The sequence below is a fragment of the Aythya fuligula genome, chromosome 7 (assembly GCF_009819795.1).
Source record: "Aythya fuligula isolate bAytFul2 chromosome 7, bAytFul2.pri, whole genome shotgun sequence".
Taxonomy (NCBI): domain Eukaryota; kingdom Metazoa; phylum Chordata; class Aves; order Anseriformes; family Anatidae; genus Aythya; species Aythya fuligula.
In genome coordinates, this window is record NC_045565.1 from 17,392,853 (window position 1) to 17,412,219 (window position 19,367).

The following is a 19,367-nucleotide window of genomic DNA, read 5'->3' on the forward strand; positions in this document are numbered from 1 at the left end:
ACTAATAAATGCTGTTGCGTATGGGTTGATTATCTGATACCTTTTTCATGCCTGGGCTGTGGGAGAAGCATTGCTTTCCCCATCTGCATCCTGCTGGTTTGGCCACAGCAAGGTGCCGGCAGGCTGTCCCTTCGTGCTCCCTCTTCTGCAGTCACGGGCAGCTCCAGCTGCTGCCTTGGTCTTTTTGCTCATCACCGTGAAACTGGGAATAATCATGATAAAAGCAAAAATGAGGTGTTTGTGTTACCAGCAGACCCAACCACGTGGCTGTTTGAGGACCCCGTGCTATATCCACAGAACCTTGGAGCCTGTCCCTGGGTGGCAGCAGCCGCTAGGTGACACCACCTCACCTGCTTTTACAGGGGGCTGCCAGGGGGCTGCGGGATGGGGCCGTGCTGCTGTCCCTGGGTGGGGACAGCCCAGCACGGGGCTTTGCTGCTGGAGGGCCCCTCTGGCAGGGACAGCTCGCCCGAGCCGGCTCCTGGCAGCACCACGCTGCTGCTGACCCCACGTAGCCAGCAAACGCTTTGGGCTGCAAGGAATCCTCTCCAGTTTTAATGTTATTTAGGTGCCCGTGCAGAAATTTGGACTTTGGCTGGGGTATTGCTGGCTAGAGGTGGTGAGGGAACTTACCCACCCCAAGCGTTTTCCCATGCCTGGATGCAGCCAGGTGCCCCAAGGCAATTATCGACAGGAATTGTCGACAGGAATTAGCTCCATCTCTCGCTACCTGAGCTATTAAACATCTCCAGCAGGAGCTTGGACGTTCACACGCAGCCTGCAGTTTGGAGCTGTGATACCAGACCATGGTAAAAGCTGGCATGCACCAAGCAAGGTGTCAAAAAACAATTCCCCACTGCACTAACAGTAAGAGAATAACCAAGGACAGTGTTGCATGGCTTTTCAGCAGGGAGAGAAAACGCTGCTGGCAGCCACTGAGAAGACCCAACTGTTCTGCATGCTTTACATTAGCCCTTGGAAAAAGATAGCTATGAGGAAGTGGGCAGCACGAGCCATGCCAGTGGTGGGGGCTACAAGCCTGGCCTTGAATAGGGAAAGCCCAAGAAAGGGATGTTTACATAAACAGGAATTTTTCAGACCGTCTGGGTGTGATGAACTTCCCGCTAAGCAAGCCCAGAAACATTTGCTGTTATCTATGAGAATTGCTGAGGGACAGCGAGGCATAAAAAGGCTGGAAAATGCAAGCTTTGTACCCTTTCAGAAGGGACTGGGGCCAAAAGCCAGGACCTGCTGACAGCTAAATCCCCTCACCCACCAAAAACCGCTGGAACAGATAATCTCACTGCTTGTAAGCAGTGGAGATGAGGAGCCATGGGGACTTGCCAAGGACAGAACCTGGTCAAAGCAATCTGATTTGCTCCTGTGACAGGTAAGGGCATGGTGAAGAAGAGCCCTGGCTGCCATTTCGGTGGATTCTTAAGGCTTCTGACCCGTGTCATGCTCTAGGCTCTTAAGCAACCTTTAAAGCATGATGTGGATGGGATGTTGGGTAGGGACAAAACCCATTGGATGATTATACCCAGAGAATTATCCAGGGTTCACTGATGAAAAGGAAGAGTTACACTGAGTGAAGTTCAGGGACATCTGTTCCGGGTCTGGTTTTATTCAACATTTTCATTAATGATCTGGATGATGGAAGAGAATGTGTGCTTGCTATATCTGCAGATTGGGAAGTATCCAGTGACAAAGCTTCTTGCCTAGCTGGCCTTTGGAATAAGCAGAAGCCTGCTAAACCCCACCTAACTGGGCTGCAGCATCAGAGAGACACAGCTAGGGAGGTCCTGGGGTTCTGGGGGCAGAGAGAAGTCCTGGAGAAGGTCTGCAGGGCACTTGATGTGTTTGTGCTGGACCAGTGAGCATCACATCTACATCCTGGGACCCTGGGGAAAGAGCTGAGTGCAGGAGGCTGTGCTGGCTCAGCTGCATCGGGAGGGCAGGTGGCATTTGGAAAGCACAGGGCCTCTCCCAGGGCTCTCTGCTGCCAATTTTCTCACTCCAATATTTATTTTTGGCCATCTCTGGTGTCTGCAGATTTTAAGTTTTTTTTCCCCAGGTTGTGTCAGTCATTTGGTGCCATTGTACAAAGAGCTCTCAGCTCAGAGCTGGCATGTGGTTGCCACCCGGTCTGGATGCTTCACGGTGCAGTACCTCTGACTGCAGAGACAGACCCCACACTCTTCCCAGTACAGGACTGGGGAGGAGAAGCCTGCTCCCAGTAGCCCGCCTGCAGAGCCACTGGCCATGCACTTGCACGCAGCAGTGGCCTGGTACAAGTACTGACTGAGTCTGTCCTGCTCAGAAATCAGACTGGTCTGGCCTAAAGCTAATCAGAATGACTGCATGGTAAATCTCAAGCTGAAAAATCAGTAACTAAATTGGGTTTGGGCTTTCCCCCAAAGGCTCTTCTCCAAAAGGAGATCAGGAGAGCCATGTGCTGGGGTTGGTTTCTTGCTGCATGCATTTGGGCTGTCTGGTATGGGCTGAATTCTGCAATGCCCAGCAGCCGCTGGCCCCATCCGATCAGCGTGTCCCCTCTGCTCCCTGCTCCACCTGTCCGGGGCTCCCCATCCCACCCCATCCCACCCCACCGCCGTCCTCTCTGTGGGACAAGAGCTGGGTCACCACAGGTTCCTCTCAACACGTTGCTGCTGAAGGCAACACACAGCTACCAGAGCAGCCTGAAAGGAAGAAGGAGCTTGTGTTGCTCTCTGCTCCAGTTGGGCTTTCCCTCTGCAAACATCACCCAAGGGAAGGGGAAGCTGGGCCTCCCTTTGATTTTTTCTCCAGGCAAAGCTGTGATTTTATGAGAGATGTTTCTTCTGGCTTTGCCGTGTTCCCACCTGCACTCAAGGTCAGCGTGGGGTGGAGGGCAGGGTGCGTGGAGCTGCTGGGGGAGCAGCAGCTGCCTGAAGGGCTCAGTGCCTTGGTGCAGGAGCAGGAGAGGGCTGTGGCACCAGCTGGCTCAGGGGATCAGGCAGAGGATGGGACCCAGCTGTGGGAGAGCCAGAGGGGGAGAGAAAATGAGAATGGCCAGGGCCTTGCTCCTTCCCCTGGGGAGGGAAGCTGGGGCAGATGGGGAGTCAGTGGGAGGGCATCGAGGTGAGGCCTTGGTGGGGAGGCCCCGGAGCAGAGGCCACCATCACTGAAGCTGCCACAGCAGCGCTGGTACCCAGCAACAAGGTAAGATCTGGGGCTTGTCTTGGATGTGTGTTTCAGGTGTTTGTGCATTGCAGACGGAGCAGTAGCTGTTCCAGCGCAGGGGTATGTGGCTCCCTCATTTTGGTCAGAGCAAAGCATAGTTTTGCTACAGTGTGTTTGGTCTGATATCTGTGACTGTTCTCGGTGTCTGCTCACCAATACCTGCAGCAGCAGCTGTCTGTGGAACAGACTATGGCAAAGACTGAGTGATTTGCACACTTTGCATGTGGGGGACCTCTCCATGTCTCCTGGTGAGAATCCCCTCTCAGCAGTTTGCTTCCTCTGTGCATTCTAGCAGTGTTGCAGAAACCTGGTTTGCACCAGCTTTGTCTGTCCCCCTCACCCAAGCAGGATGATTTGTCTTGGTAATATGTTTTACTTTTTTCTCTAAGAGAAAAGTAAAATAACAGGGTTGTGCTTGCCCCGAGGTACGTGCCCCATGGAGGAAAAGGAGCCTGCACCGAGTGGGGCTGTCCTGCACTCCATGGTCTGCGTAGCTTCCTTGTACCCTTAGAGAAACCCACTGTGTCCCTCTGCATAGGTTGAAGCAGCAGGTCCTGCTGTGGTGTGTACATCCCAGGAGATCCAGCTCTGTTTTACAGCATTCCCAATGTAAATAGCATGGGGACAGGCCAGCTGGCCGGGTTCTTGCAGCCGGCCTCTCCTGGAGGTGCTGTTTGGAGCCAGGAGGGCTGCAAGGAGCCCAGAGATGCTGGCCCCATACAGTGAGTTGGGGAAACCTCAGCAAGGAGAGGTTTCCTCCTGGGCCACCCTGCCTGAGGATGCTCGCTCTCACCCAGGCTACTCGTGCTCCACTTCTGAATCTTTAGGTGCAAGGTCGTGCTCTCAATAACCAGACAGGCGGAAGCCTTAGAGGGATTGTGCCAACTTTTATTTTACTTCCTTTTTTGAAATGGGATTTGAGGAAGGGAAGGAGATGTGCAAGGGGGAGTTGATTGTTGCAAAAGGGATGCTTTGGATGTACACTGGCAAAGGTATTCCTGTCTGACTGGAAATGACTGAAGCAGTATAGCATGACAGGCAGAACGCCGCCTCAGTGGACATGATTGCTTTATGGGGGTTTTTGGTTTAAGGTCTACTTCACGGGTTATTTCATGTACAAAACAAAAAGGTGTATTTTATTACATATGTTTATATATGTATTTGTATATATACATCATATATATATACATACACATATTTTATATCCTTCCAACTCCCAGTTCCTAAAGGCTTCAAGTCTGAAGGGCCATGCCTATAAATGCACTACAGAGAGATGCCAATCAACTGCAACTATGCTTTCTGACCATCTGCCAGATAAATAGGCAGGCGAGACGTCTTCCACCAAAATCTTGCAGGCGTGCAGGGAGAAGGGCTCGGCCGAGCACTGAAGAGCAGCCCCACATTGCCCCGTCCCTGTTTCCCATTACTGGCTGTCCCGGGAAAGGGAGGGTTTGGGGTCAGACTGAAACATGCTGAGCTTGGCTGTCTGTGGGCCAGGCGCCCTGCCCGCCAGGGCTCCTGCTTCCCCGTGGGGCTTCCAGTAGACTGTTTTGGTTTCCTTACCAAGAGGGAGGGTAAGGGGGTTGGTGGGCAGGGAGGGAAGGGGTTTGGGAGGGCAAAGACAGTCAAAATTCACCATACGATAGTTAGACAAATCTTCATAGAGGTCCGTCTGCCCGCTCGCTGCGCACTCTCTCTCTCGCGCTCTCTTGCTCTCTCTCGCTTTCACTCTCACTCTGCAGGACGTACGCTGTTGTAGGGCTAAAGGTCTCCTTGTTTCAGGCTAAGGTCAAGTCCCCGGGTGGTGGCGGGCAGCCCTTCATACAGGCCTGTCCACGGCGTATTGGCAAGGGCTCAGGTTGGAAGCAGCCGTCTGCACAGCCGGGTAGGTGAAGTTGGCGTGCTGCTTGGCCTTCAGCCTCAGGCTGGCCAGGCTGGAGTTGCACGTGTCCCTGTACATGTAGGGGCTGGCTGTGGAGGCATACGGACAGGCACTGGATGAGACAGCGGAGTTGAGGCTCGGGCTGTTCAGGTTGTTGATGTTTCCCAGGTTGTTGAGGCTGGAGGCCGGGACCCCAGTCACCGCGGAAGGGACCATGGAAGAAGGCATGGTCATGGAGGCGATGGAGCTGGGAGGGGAGAACATGGGCTGGGAGGAGAGGGGACTGACGTTCATGGAGTTGAAGAACGGGAAGCTCTTGGCCGAGAGCGGGCTGGTGGCGAGCCCCTTGGTGGCCCAGTTGTTGTAGGAGTAGCTGGAATACATGTCGTCGTAAGGCTGCATCAGTCCGTTGAACTGGGCTCCGAAGCTGTTCTTGCAGAGCTCGGCCTGCTGGTTCCTCTCCCGTTTCCTCCACTTGGCTCGGCGGTTTTTGAACCAGACCTGCAAGAGGGGGAGGAGGGAGGGATAGAGTCACTGCGGGCTGTCCCCTGCAGGGGACCTTGCCCCAGCCTCTGTGCCCAGTGAGACAGGAATGGGAGAAGGGCTGGGGCCGTTCCCAGAGAGCTGGGAGGCTGAGCATCAGGAAGGGGTCGCAGCGAGGTGTCTGGGCTGCAGGGCCATCTCCTGGGGGGAGAATCACCACCTGGGTCAAAACCCAAGCACAGCCACTTATAATACACCGAATAATCTTAGCGTATTTGGGGCCACCTAATTAATGGTGGTGCCCATGACTTACTGCAGGCACCCAGTCCTACATCACTGTGGGGATGTTGATGCCAGAGAGTGGTGCTGATTCTACACAGGTGGCACATCCATGAACCACCGCTGGAAGACTTTCTGGCCTCTGCTGTGGCTTTGACTCACAGGCCCTGGACACTGCAGCTGCATGGGGGTTGTTTGGCATAAACTAGTGTAGGAGATCAAGGAGTGACTAAGGATATGGCCCGTACTTGATTCTTGTTGGCTCTAAAGGGCAGGTGTGCATCTGTGTCCTGGCATGGGCTAGCAGAGGCAGCCCCTGCTGCCCACCTTCTGTGTGTGCTGCTTTGCCCACTGCACTAAACTAACAAATGCCCTTTGCATGGGGAAAAGGGAGGAAAACAGCTTTGGTATTACCAAGTGTGCACAGCTCAGAGGCAGGGGGTGGGGTTGTGTGACTTGGGAGCAAAGCAGTTGGGGGATGCAGCTGGAGAGCTGCTCAGCTGAGGAAATAACCTTTCTTGCTTTGACTTCACCTCAGCCTCAGCTGGGTGGGCGCTAGAAGTCTGTCTCATAACAGGAAAATCTGTTAGCATTGGAGGGACTCAAACAATATAACTTCCTGGAGCGTGGAAGCTGCTGGAAGGCTATTCATGGTGCTGCTAACTCATATTTCTAGTAGCAGAGAGAAGCCCTCGTTCCAGCTGGAGCCCTGCCACGCCGTGCCTGTGACTGCACAGTGGTTTGGGAACTCCAAAGGGAGCCCTCCAGTGAGGCTGGGGACAATGGTACCACAAGGAAGGGGTTTGCTGGGTTGGGGAGCTGGCTGGTGGGGCAGGGCTTGGGCTCTGGACCTCCCTGTGGTACTGTAAGCTTGTGCTGGGTGAGGAAGGCATGGCCAGCACAGGCTGTGTGTTTCTGTGCATCTGGATGTGCCAGATCTCAGCTGGAGACCATTGTGAGGTGCTTTCTAGAGGGGGGAGTGTTCCAGCATCCCTCGTTCCTTCCTGGGTTTGGGGACAGCTTGTGCATGGGAGGGTGAGAGGGCTGCAGTCCTACCCGCACTCGTGCCTCCGTCAGGTTGGTCCAGACTGCGATCTCCTCCCTGGTGCTCATGTCTGGGTAGCGGTTCCTCTGGAAAGTGGCCTCCAGCTCCTGCAGCTGCTGGCTGGTGAAGTGAGTCCTCTGCCTCCGCTGCTTCTTCTTCAGCGAGCCGTCCTCAGGGTTGGAGTCGTCCGTCTGGTTTTGTTGGGACTTCTCAGTGTCTGTGAGGGAAACAGAATGGAGAGGTCCTCAGAGTGAGTTTGGGGGCTTGGATGTGTCGGGGAGCCTCTCCTTGGGGCTGCGTGCCCCTCTGCTGTGGTCACCAGCAGCTCCAGCAGCACCCACCAGAGGAGCAATCCCACCTCCTTCCCTCGCCCTGCTGACCGAGTGTCTGCCTTGCACCACACCCACAGTGCCCTTCATAAAAACAAAAAGGAAATTGTCATTTATGGCACAGCAAAAGATCAAATAGTGGTTTTGCAGAGATTTGAGTGGGGAAAGGCAGATTGCTAGTGATGGCAAGTTGAGTATCTTAAATTAACTAAGCCAAAGAAACACAAACTTTTATCCTTCCAGTACTTTTTTTACTTAGATGTGCATATTTTTATTTTAAAAAGTAGGAAAAGGTCTCTCTTAGACCTCACTATGAATTATTTGAGCATCTCCCTGTCCTTCCACCCTGTATTTCTCATTCAGAGCTCCCTCTCTGAGAGGTTGTGTCATTCATTTCATCGCCCCTTTGGTGAACACCCTGAAACTCTCTGCTGGCTGCACCAGTATCTAACCACACAGCGCTGCTCAGCCTCCTGCCAGTCACTAAACCCAGACTGTAGTGTGCCTCCTCTGAGCTTGGGCTGGAGGTGGGCAGTTTGGCCAAACCAGGCACCTCCCTCTGCCACAGCCCTCACCCTGCGAGTAAAAACTTCCTCTTTGGTAGAGGACATTGCAGCTGAGTCACTCGGTGAGTGGAGGACAGTGAGAGGGGAGGGAAACTGCAGATTTTTCTTTTTTCCTTAAGAAAAAAGAAAGGGGGAATTCCCTGCCAGGAAACAAGACAAGTCACCGTGGAATGAAATTATTCCAGATAAAATGAATCACTGCTGATGTTAACCACCACCTTCTGCTGATCGAGGAGCTTCTGATAGACTTCCAACTGAAAATCAGGATTTCAGCAGGAAGGGGAGGTGTTCTTTTCCAGTGTGAAATATTCCACAAAACCAAATAGAAATGGTTGCAAACAATGGCCAAACCATTGCATTCAGGAGAGGAATCTTTTTTAAAAAAGCCTGGTATTGTTCCACTGAGTTTCAGATGAAAAGGGTTTTTTGTTTGGTTGTGTTTTTTTAAGTGGAAGCTAGCTTAAAAGGCTTCAAAGTCCAGAAAAAATCCTAAAATGGAAGCTGTCCTGGACAGCCCATTAAGATGCAGGGAAGCAGAGGACCCTGGAATACAGCTGGGTGAGGAGAAACGGTACTTCAAGGCCAATGGATGTGCCCTTCAAAAAGTAAGTCTCATAAAAGCCAAATGGAAGAGAGAGGCCCTAAGAAGAGAGACTGAAAAGCACCCAAACACATGGCAGGGAAACCTCTCCATGCCATTCCCAGGAAAATCCTGTTTTCTCCAGCACCTGCTTTTTCCCAAGGGGAGCAATGCTGGGGTCCCGGGAAGCATTTTCAGGAGAGGTGATCACCCTTCACAGAGGACAGCCTGAGCATGAGCCAGAAGAGTGTTGTTTCTACGGATATATGATGTAAGGAGTGCAGCAGTTCCTGTATGCTCCCTACTATCCACCTCCCGTTCTATGGCATGTTTAATGTTGCTGTTGGATATAAAGAAGACCAAGTGCATTGTAATGCAAGTAAAACTTAAGGTAGAAATTTTGTTAACTATGATCATGGCAAAAGAGCATCCAGACAGCATCTCCTCTGCTCCTGTGGTCTCAGCTAAGTGATTACAGAGACCTCACCTTTGTACTCTTTCCAAAAAGAAGGAGAGGTGAGGAAAAAGCTGTTCCAGTGTTAACAATGCCAGGTGCCCACCCTAGGAGGGGTGGACTCATCAAGTAGTGGGCTTGTAGTCTGCAGGGTTGCATGCACAGCCTCGGCAGTGAGGGCTGGAAACCATCACAGGCTGCTGGCTTTGGGTTGAAAGGAATGTTAGTACAAACTTCTTAGCCGACCTTTGAAACCTTCAATATTAATAACTTTACCATCTCTTTACCTGCCAACAGATGGCAGAGAAACTAATGCAAAGAGAGCGAGTTGGCTGTGTAGAGCAGCCCTGAGACTGCTGGAGAAGCTTCTGCCATGTGTTGGCTCCCACCAGCAGGGCACAAGCTGGTCGTGCTGGGCAGGAAGGCACCATCTCCTGCTCCCAGAGCCAGCACAAGGCAGTGTTTCCAGCTGGGCTGGACCAGCAAAAGAATTTTCAGAGTGCATTCTTGTAACAGAAGAAGCCATAAGACCTGGAAACAGGACCTGTAGGAGCTGGCTGTGGTCTCCCGGTGCTCTCCTTGCTGCCACGAGCATCCTCGTGCAGAGATCCCACCTTCAACAGAACTGTTGGAAGCATGCTCTTGATTATTTATTTATTTTCTCAGTAGCAGTTATTGCCAAGGGGATAAGTCTGATTTCTCTAGCTGAGTGCTCTGAGCCAGTGTTGGAAGAGGGAGATTCCTGCATCACCCATCTCTAAAACAGATTAAAAAGGGAGTGATGGCACCACATCTGAGCTAGTTATTAGGAATGGCTCAGTACAGATGAAGGGACAACATTTGGTTTGTTTGCTCATCTGCTAAGTCTGGGTTAATTAAGAGCCTGATGCATACATGGGGTATGTTCCCACAGGAGCCCCTGACACGTGGATTTCAAAAGGGGCTGCTGCCAAAGAGGAGGCTGTGCCCAAACTGGGAGCTCTTGCTGACAGCTGCCCTTCTTCGTGCAGGAAGAAATTACAGCAAAAGGGAATGGCAACGGAGCAAAACCCACTGGCCAACAGTTTGCATCTTGGTGGAAGAGCTAACCAAGCATCTTGCTTTGGTATTCATCTCCTCCATGCCTTCTGGAGTAGGACTTCCCCTAAATCTTGTGAAGTTGAAGTGGATGTGGGAATCCTGTCTCTGAGTCTGGAAAAATCTGCAGCTGTACCTTCCCCTTAGTGTCCTCTCTGTTTCCACACCTGCTGCCTCTGGCTCTTCCTGAACATTGCTTACAGGGAACACCGTCTTCATTTCTGCTTCTTCTCCAGACAGGGAATGTGCTCTCTGTAAAGGCATTGTGGTGGGACCAGCAGCGTGGCAGTCTGGGGGGAGCCCAGGAAGAGCCCCATGGGCTGCGCTGAATCCACACCGAGGAGCTGGCTATAGAAAATATCCTCCTCTCCCTGCCTCTCCTCCTGCCTGATGAGAGCTAACAGAAGGGGGTGTTGCAAACGCTCAACACCATCAGAGGATGCTGAGGATCTCAGAAAGCCCGGACAGAGCAGACTTCTGCCCTGTTCCTTACCATCTCTTGCTCTGCAGATGGAACAAAGGAAAAGTGGGGCTGGATTTTTTGTGGGGAAGGCAGGAATCTCCAGAAGTGACGTACCACGGTGCTGTGCCCTGCCCTGCCCTGCCTGTGCTGGGGACATATGCCTGGAGTAGCTGCCATCAGCCTCCCTGGTGTGAGCGCGGGAGCTGGCAGCCCCCGTGCGCAGGTAACGCTGGCACGCGGCTGCCTCCCAGGGTGACTTTATTTCTAGACTATGTAAGACAGCGGGGAGTGACGTCGCCAGGCACCAAGCATTTATTGTCGCCCTAAAATAGGCTGTGGGATGCATCCCATGCACGTTCGCCCACTCAATGAAACTCCTGCAGTCATGGCTGGAATTAGCTGCTCACGCCTAATGGAAAAAAAGAGAAGTCCGCTCCTAAATTGGCAGTTCTGTGCAGGGGCCGGGGGGCTCCGTCAGGAAGGCCACTCGGATGGAGACGCACGCCATGCATCCCCAGCAGCTGACGAGGAGCCACCGAGCCTGGGGATGTGCCCAACTAAGGTACGCGCACAGCGAGGAATTCGGAGGGTGGATTCTCCGACCATAGCTACGATGCTGCCCCTGTGATGCTTGCTCCAGGGAATTTTAATCTGCATCATTATGCTGATTAGCTTCTGCATGCGGGTGAGCCCGGAGGCTTTACACGGGGAGCAGCAGGCTGGCCCCAGCCCTCGCCTCCCCTTGTGCGGGTGCTCTTCGGGGGAGCTTTGCATCATCTCTTCCTTTGACTGAACCCGGCGAGTTGAGCCCAAGGCCAACCTAACCCACAGCACGGAAAGCTTCAACCCAAGCACTTCAGCAGCACCCCCTGCACAGGCGATGCTCACCCCACGCCTCCCCCTGCTCGCTCTCTGCCCGCCGGGTCCCGCTCCCCCACCGGGGAGGGTCGCAGGGCCTCGCACTCACCGCTGTGGTCCTGCCCCTTGCAGCTGTGCTCGTGCTGGGGGGTGCCGGAGTCCGAGAGCGACAGGGCCGGGCTGCGAGCCTCCGCGTCCGCCAGCAGGTTGAAATCCATGGGGCAGGAATGGGCAGCAGAGGAGGAGGAATCTGAAAAAGCAGGCACGGGGCGGTTAGGGAGACGGGACCTGTGTTCCTGACCTCTCCCCACCCACTCGGGGAGGGACCTGCCAACCCTTGAGGGAGAGCAAAGGATCCCTGTGTGATCCTCGGACCCCCTCCGAGTTTCCTGGCTGGAAAATGGAGATGCCAGGCTTTCTGCTGAGCTCCCCTATAAATCAAAGATCATCTAGCGGCACTTCTATTTGCAGCCTTCAGAGAAAGAGCCTCCAATTTATAGGTGACATTCAGACTGAAATAGCAACGCCGGAGCATGCTGTGTAACGGAGATCTGAGGAAGTGGTTCTGGGCCAGCCAAGGGCTGTTAGCACCTTCCCCAGACATCCCGCCTCTCCCTAGCCTCCCGCCGCAGCTTCCCTGCACTCTCCTTCACTTCCCAGCAAGCTGGCCGGGCACAAGCAAAGCTCGGAGACCGTGAACATGGACAAACACACGTGCACGCCCAACAGAAAGCTGCCCCTGCGTGTGGCACTGGGAGGAAGGCACGTTGGCCTGCACGGAGGCTGCCACAAGCTGGGTCAGTGCAAATGGACTCCTGTTGGTTACAGAAGGACCTCTGCAGCCTGAATTAACACGGGCATCGCGTTACACGCCCTTGGGTGCTGGGGGGATGAGTAAGCCCGGCTAGAGCAGCAGCTCACTTCCAGCTTTGGGTCATCTTGACCAAAGGCTCCCCAGCACCTCTTCTACGGCTGTGGGCCACCTCCCTCGCAGAAAGCATCCCAGCTGGGGAGCTGCTCCTCACAGCGTAGCCAACACCAGGACTCCCTGACCTTCCTTTTCAGTCCCAGGGTCAATTATTCCAGTCCCAATCCTCTGGGTCTCCTTGCCCTCCACCTGTGACTACATTGCCTGGAAGGGTTTGGTTGAGAGCTGCTCTACCCAGGCCTGTGTTGGAGTCTCATGAAGAGGCAGGAGTGAAGTAGTAGGGGTTACCAGCCCAGCCACGTCACCTCGGCAAGGTGAGCAGGCCCCGTGTTAGCCCCTAAGTCCAAGTTTCAGCTCATAATGCTGCTGCACATAGTATGTGTACTATATACACAGCAGTTTCTAAGCCTCCTGTCACTCAGTGGCTGTAAACGTGTGCCAGGACCAGCGGCCTCCAGGTACAGGGCTGTGGGACCAGGTGTTTGGGATTTCCAAGCTACAGGTTGCGGTCAGTTGGGAAGGTTGGTGGAGGATTGCACGACCCCTCTAATCCACACGTATTGGGACCGGGCTGACTGGAGGCAGCATTCATCTGGTCTGCGCTAGCCTTTAAACATGTAAACAAGAGATTAATAACATAGCTTTTGCACCTCCTTTGGAGGTGGATGACAGTGACTAAGAATGTATTTTCAGAGCTGTCTAAAGCCTCCTGTCAATTTGAGCAGGGCTGCTGCTGGGGCCCTTGGCACAGGCAGCCCCTGTACCTGCAGAATGCCTGCAGGGCCGCAGTGAGAGAAGTCATTCCTAGCGCCGGTCCTGCTGGTTCCTGCAGCAAGCCGTGGTCACGAGAAGTTCTCCTCGCTCCCTGGTGCCCCTCCATCCCCAGCCCCTGCTGAACCTCAGTGCTGGCCCCAGCCCCGTTCTGAGAGCAGCATCCCTTGCTGCTTTCCCAGACCTTTGCCTCCTCCGGGCTTTTTGTCTCCTGTTGGACAGAAGCGGCTCCGTGCTTGCTGTGGGACTGGTTTCCCTTTCCCCCTCATGGCTGTCTGACCTTTGGTGTCTGCAGGCCGCGTGAGCTCCCGGCGGCAGTGGGGCATGGCCCTGTTGCTTTCTGCCGTGTGTATGCACACAACGCAGTGTGACGGGGGCTGTGTTTTCTTTAATACCTTTGCATGGAGTAAGGAGAGTCCATCTGCTGCTGATATTGCCATGGCTTTTAGCATGGCTCTTGGAATTATGCAGAAACGCGCAGTGAATTAATTCCCTGGATTAAGTCTTGATTAAGATGTGTGTCACTTTGCTGTCTCAGAATTTATTAAGAGCCCTTCTTGAGGCGGCGGCAGATGGAATTTCTGCCCAATGTTTGTAGATGATAATTTCCCCTCTTCTACAGCCATTTGCATATGATTGCATCTGTCAAGCACAATTTCCTCTCTTCGAGGGCTTGACTCTGCACTGGACCAGATTTAAGGAGGAATTCAGACTCCTGCCTCACTGTAGCTGCAGGACAGCATCCTCCTGTGCACGGTCCTGTTTGCCTCGAGATTCTTGCTTGTCTTGCTTCAGTTTCATCTGTGCAAACTGCAGTGGAGATATGGAAACCAGGAGGGGAGCAGTTTTACAGACCTTTATAGGTGTAAATGACAACATCAGGCTTGGAGGAAGCCAGCCCCAGTATTTAGGACTCCCGTCCCATCCCTCACTGCACCCGTGCAGTGGCTGTGTGCTTGATCTGAGCTGCTGTGCACTGTAGTGTGCTTGGCCTGCCCCAGGGATGTGCCAGGGACCTGGACTAAAACTGGTTGTAAAGCGTGGCCCATATTCAAGCTGAATCCAGGACTTCTGACTCATGAGCAAGTTTGCTTTTTGAACCAAAGATAACGCTATGAGGACTTCAGAGAGGAAATTTTGTGTGTGTGATTATGTACCTACTACAAGTGCCCTGTGCAGTGGCATCAAGCAAGGCCCTTTCAGCTTGTCGTGGGCAGAACAAACAAAAGCAAGAGGAGACCTGCTCTGCACAGCCATGGAGGGCTGCAGGATGGCCTGAGCTGAGGCTAATGTCCGAGCTCCGCACTGGTGTATTTAGCTGGGGACACCCCCTGCTGCCAAGACAAAGGGCTGTAGGTATTACTCTAGATTATACAGCCCTTTCAGATTTAATTAAAGGAGCTTTCCTCCACACTGGCTAGATCTCGCTGTAGGCAGAGACATTAAGAAAGTCGATGATAAACCTTTGTGGCATTCCTACCAAGTCGTTTGTTCTCAGGGAGTTACTGGAATTGGCACCTCAGAAGTGTCTTTAGATAGCATCAGATTTATTGTTGCCATCTGAGCCTTCATCTCATTTTCTCTTAATGTAAAAGGACCATTTCTTTAGGGGCAGCTTCTGTACTTGTAATGTGGAACCAGACTTGCTCAGTTTTCGGTTATGTAAAATCACCCCTGGCCCCCAGCCTGCTCTGGCACGTGTAGCTCCTTCCATCTACATACTTCACTGCTCCTGTGGTAAAAGGTTCCCAAATCTGTAACAAACAGGTCTTTTCTTCAGGCCGCCACCTATGCGCATCCTCCCTGCTAGCAGGGAGCAACAACTGCTGCTGCCTGGGTGCTGCAAAAGGCAGTGGGCACAAGGTGCAGCGTCTCCAGCCAGCCAGGGGGGACACCTCGCTCACCCAAAAAAGAGCAAGCGAGGGTCCCCGTGACCTTCCTCCTCGATCTCGGTAACATGCTGCTCCATCGCCTGGGAGCAGAGATTCCTCCGCTTGTTTTTTTTGGAGGGGTGGGAAGGAAACATAAAGGCTGACTGCAAGCCAAGCAGGGCTAATTATAGCAGTGGCTTTGGTGCTGTGGGTGCTGCCCACGGCGAGCTACCCCGAGACTGACAAGCGCGCCTTGCTGAGCTCCCCGTGCTGCCACCGCGGAGTGGGCCACAAGTGTGTGCCCGCTGAGCTGAGGCTCCTGCAGGTTTGTCCGGGGGGAGAGGCCGTCCGTCTGGTCGTTTGATGCTGTTTGCCTTCCCCAAAAGGGTATGCAGGGAGCTGGCAGTTGGGATCCCAAGGGCTGCCCGTATCCCTTTCTGCCCGGTGAGTTTATCTAACCATATTTTCTGGAAGAGGATCTGTCCGCATGTACTTTGGTCCTCCTGGGGATTGTGCTCAGGTGGAGCTGCCCCTGCCTCTGCCCTACATCAGAAAGGAATGGGTTGGGGCTGCCCTGTCCCATCTTGCAAGAGATTTTTGCTGTCCCAATCCATGTGTTTGTGCAGGACAGTGCCACGCAAGTGTCCACGGGCTGGAGTCTCCAGTGACACAGCGTGCATGGCACACAAATTGCACACCGAGCTAAGGGCTGACACACGTGCTGCCTGTGAGGGCTCCTTCCCTGCAGCGAGAGAGCAAGAAGGGTGGGATATGAGACAATAATCTTCTCTTCCTCGAGACTACAGAAATACAGCCACAGGGAGACCAGGGTCATCCGCTGCTAAACCTCTCGGTGTAACTTTAAGTCTCTAATCTTAATGGAATTGCAGCAGGAACCAAGTGAGACCATTAATCACTGGAAGATAAACAGCAGAGCTAACCGGTTACCCAGAGCGCAGCCCCGCTGCGGGCAGGAGAGCTGCCTGCCTGCCTCCAAAACCCTGGGGCTGCCTGCAGCCCCTGGCTGGCCGAGCAGTGCTTCCAGGCGTGCGCTCACCAGAGGATCACGAACCGCCAGCGAGGGCTGAGTCACAGTTTATAATAAACTTTATTTCTTGATTTAGTCCTCGCGGTGCGGTGCTGACCCCTGAGCTCTGGCACGGGGTGTTTTTGTAGCAGTGTGTGCCACTTTAAAGCCTGGAACATTTTTTTCTGCTCTCCCATCGGTAGGAATTGCCAAAGCTCCCCAGGGTGTTTGGTATCTGATCGCTGTCGGAGCGAGCTGTTTCGAGCTGCAAGAGCATCGCAGGCAGCGTGGTGCCATGCTGCAGGGCTTCCCGCTTGGGCTGGCTGCAAGGGGCAGCCTCTCTGTTTCTGTCTGCTCTCTTCATCATCGGAGAAGCTCCTGATAATGTGGGCTAGGGTAGAGGATAGGGAGATAAGCAGTGTCGCTGACTTGGCTTGTAATGTAGGAAAAATCTCTTGGCTGCTCTGAGACTCCATTCCTCATCTCAGAAATGATGTTAATGAGCCTCTTTGAGCTGTGAGAGGCAATGAAGCAAAATTCCTTTAAGTGCTTCCAGATCCTCAGATAAGAGGTGGTAGGGAAATGCACAGCCTCACTGGACCCTGCCTGATGCATTCTCCAGGGGCTGGGGGCAGCCTACAAGGTGCGAGCGAGCCGCTGGCTTCCCGGGCAAGCCCCTGGACATGGAGGAGGGTGATGGCCAAAATGCCTGCTCTGGGCAGCGGAGGGTTAATAAAGTATTGGTATCATGCAAGATTATCACAGTAGAAAGGTCCAAAGGATTGACAGATCTGTACCTCTGTCTGCAGGGAAAAAAGTCTGCACCATGACCCTGCTGCAGAGAAGCGCCTCTGCATACCGTGACCCACACATTGTGGATTGCTCTCCTCAACACTTCCACCCAGAGGGATTCCTCTGCAGACCCCGACTGCGGCAGTCCCTGCCGAGCTCAGCTGCAGGGGGCAGAGAGATCTGCGGAGCCAGGGCAGCGCTCCTTCACTTGGCCTGTGCCAAAGAAAGCTTGGGCCCCCACCGGAGCCGCCGTTAGCCTACCTGGATAGCTTCTGAAATAATGACTGAAGCTTGGACATGAAGAGCTAATCATAATACAGAAGGGAAGCCCTGCCAGACTTTCTGCAAATTTGTGTTTTGTTTTGTTTTGTTTTGTTTTTTTTTTCCCCTAAACAAAATGTTGATGCTGCGTTCATCCTCGTAGGAATTGCAGTGTGGGTCTGGCTGTGTCCAGCTGCCTTCCCTGTGCGCCTCGCACGCTGCGCCTCGCCTGGGCGCGCAGCACCTTGGCTCCATCAGCAGGGGCTGCGATTTTCTTTCTGACAGACTATGCAGCTACATTAATAAAGCTGCACTTTGTTATGGCTTATTTTGTTTGTTAGGCATCTGGAACAAAATAAATCAGCAAAGGCTTAGTTTTGCCAGAACGAATCGCAGTTGCACAAAGTTGCTGGCAGTGTCAGGCTCTGTAGCACAGGAGTGCTGGGAGTGTGCTTTGTGGGCGCAGGGAAGTCCTCCAGAGAAACTAATCACTTTGGTCAGGGAGAAAAGAGACTGATTTGGGGGAGAAATTCTGCCTGAGAGCATCTCACGACTGAAATAAAAAGCAGAGAGAGGGGGCTCAGCTTTGCTGATCCCTGTGCGCCCTGGCAGGCTGCGCTCGCAGCGCATCTGCCTGCATCTGTATGGCAGCAAGCAGCACAGCTGCGGCTGAGGGACTCCTGTTTCCCTTTGCACGCACAAAGCACTCGTGTTTGCATGGGCAGAAGCTGGGCAGAAGCGGAGATGGGAGCGAGACAGCGGTGGAGCAGCGTCGCTGGATCCGCTGCTTGCGCCAAGGGCAGCAGGCCTGGCATGGGCACGCTGGTACGCTGCGCTGCTTTTGTTTGGGTGGCTGTATGAGTTTGAGCGATTATTCCAGCAGTAAAAGGCAACTGGCCCAATGCCCGCGGCGGATGCGTTCACGGCAGAGCTTCGGCGTCCTTTTGGTATCTCTGTGGCTGCAAAGTTGGCCCGTTTGAGGGAGGCTGGGGATGAGAGGCGGCGCTGGAGCTATGCGGCTCCAGCTGCCGTCGGGAGCTTTGTATGCAGATGGAGGGCAGCAGATGACTCAGATGCTACCAGGGATGTAAATGATTCTCACAATTAGTAAACAAGCTCAAGAAAGCCCCTAATCAGGCGGGTGATGCATAGGGCTGAAGGTCGGGAAGGCTCCGCCGTGCAGCCGGCACGTCACACCCTTTATGCGTCTCCGACCTTGGCGCGCTGCGAAGCCGCCCGCGTTCGCCGTCAGTCAGCGTTTCTGCAATAAATCCTCTGCAGAAGTTTGACTCAGTCATAAACATTTGCTCCGTGACAAAACTTGGCAAAAATGGTGGGTGGCTGGAAAGAATCTTTTTTTTGGGGGGAAGTGCCGCCGGGTTGCTGTTTTAAAAACCAGCGGGGCTGCAAAGGGGAGAGGAGTTTGGCTGGGGGTGCCACGGTGGCCGAGGGGCAGCGCTGCTGGGGACACCAACTGGAGCCCCGACACGGCTAGCCAGCTGCCAGGGCTGCGTCATCCCAACACGCAGAGCCGGCGGAACCGATGTCTGGGCTGTAAGGTTTCTCTGATTATTATTTTTTTTCCTCCTAAGCAATTTATATTTCTTTTTTTTTTTTTTTTTAAGTGCTCTGGCAGGAACACCCTTGCAGGACGTGGGCTGCCATGAATAAAGCAAGCAATGAGCTCAGACCGCAGCATCCCGAGCAGGAGAGGAGAGGACGTGCGGCAGCTGCCAGCACCCCTCTGGGGAGGGGGGGTCACTGGGACAGATGCTGGAGCTCCCCCCACACACACACACCACCTTTATGGACCTTGCAACATGCCCCGAAGGTCAGCCTGTTTACCCAGACATTGTGCAGAGGGGGACGAGGGGGGATCGGCCCTCCCCACTGCAAACACGGCTGGATCCAGCCCTGCAGCCTTGTGCAAGCGGCCCACGCTTGCAGGATTGGGCCCAGGGTGCGGAGGGAACCTCTCGCCCCGCAGCAAGCCGTGCCGTGCCGTAAATCTGGGGGCACAGAGACGTGGGAAGCAGCGGAACCCGGCTTTGAATGTCAGGGTCCTGAAATGCACTGCACTGCTTAAGGACTGTGTGCAAAGTCTGGGCTTTTTTAGCTTTAGTTTTGTTTTTTTTTTTAATCCTTAGTTTTTTCCATCTGTTCCACGCTGCATCCCATACAGAGCCCTGGGAGGTAGGCATTTTGGGTGGGTAATGAAGAAAGCTGCAGATCCATAATTACTCATTCAGCCTGGCCCTCGGGCAATCCCATCAAAGTGGTTCAGAGAAAAAAGGGCCGGGGCAGAGGGAAGCCAGCACTCTGGAAGCAGCTCGGGTCGCAGCCCCTCGGCCCGACCACTGCGGGGACACGGAGAGGCGCCTCGGCAGCCCCAGCCCCAAAACCCCGCCGAGGACAGCCCGGCACCGGTCACAGCGTGCCAAACACCCCAGCAGCCCCTCTCCCCCGACCACGGACGAGC

The 19,367-nt window shown here is 53.8% G+C and overlaps 1 protein-coding gene across 1 annotated transcript; it reads right to left on the reverse strand.

The window, feature by feature from the left end:
- Positions 1-5,041: 5,041 nt before the first annotated feature.
- PITX3 (paired like homeodomain 3) lies at positions 5,042-11,456 on the reverse strand. Its single transcript, XM_032191618.1, has 3 exons — positions 11,348-11,456; positions 6,923-7,128; positions 5,042-5,605 (listed from the first exon to the last, which is right to left on the reverse strand). Exons 1-3 carry the CDS (start codon positions 11,454-11,456, stop codon positions 5,042-5,044), a joined length of 879 nt encoding a protein of 292 aa, XP_032047509.1.
- Positions 11,457-19,367: the final 7,911 nt, after the last annotated feature.

Excerpts from the sequence above, each read along its gene's own strand:
- PITX3 (XM_032191618.1), bottom strand. The coding sequence starts at position 11,456 with ATGGATTTCAACCTGCTGGCGGACGCGGAGGCTCGCAGCCCGGCCCTG. Across the intron at positions 7,129-11,347 it reads CAAGGGGCAGGACCACAGCG|ACACTGAGAAGTCCCAACAA; the intron begins GTGAGTGCGAGG and ends TTTCCCTCACAG. Across the intron at positions 5,606-6,922 it reads TGACGGAGGCACGAGTGCGG|GTCTGGTTCAAAAACCGCCG; the intron begins GTAGGACTGCAG and ends CCCCTCTTGCAG.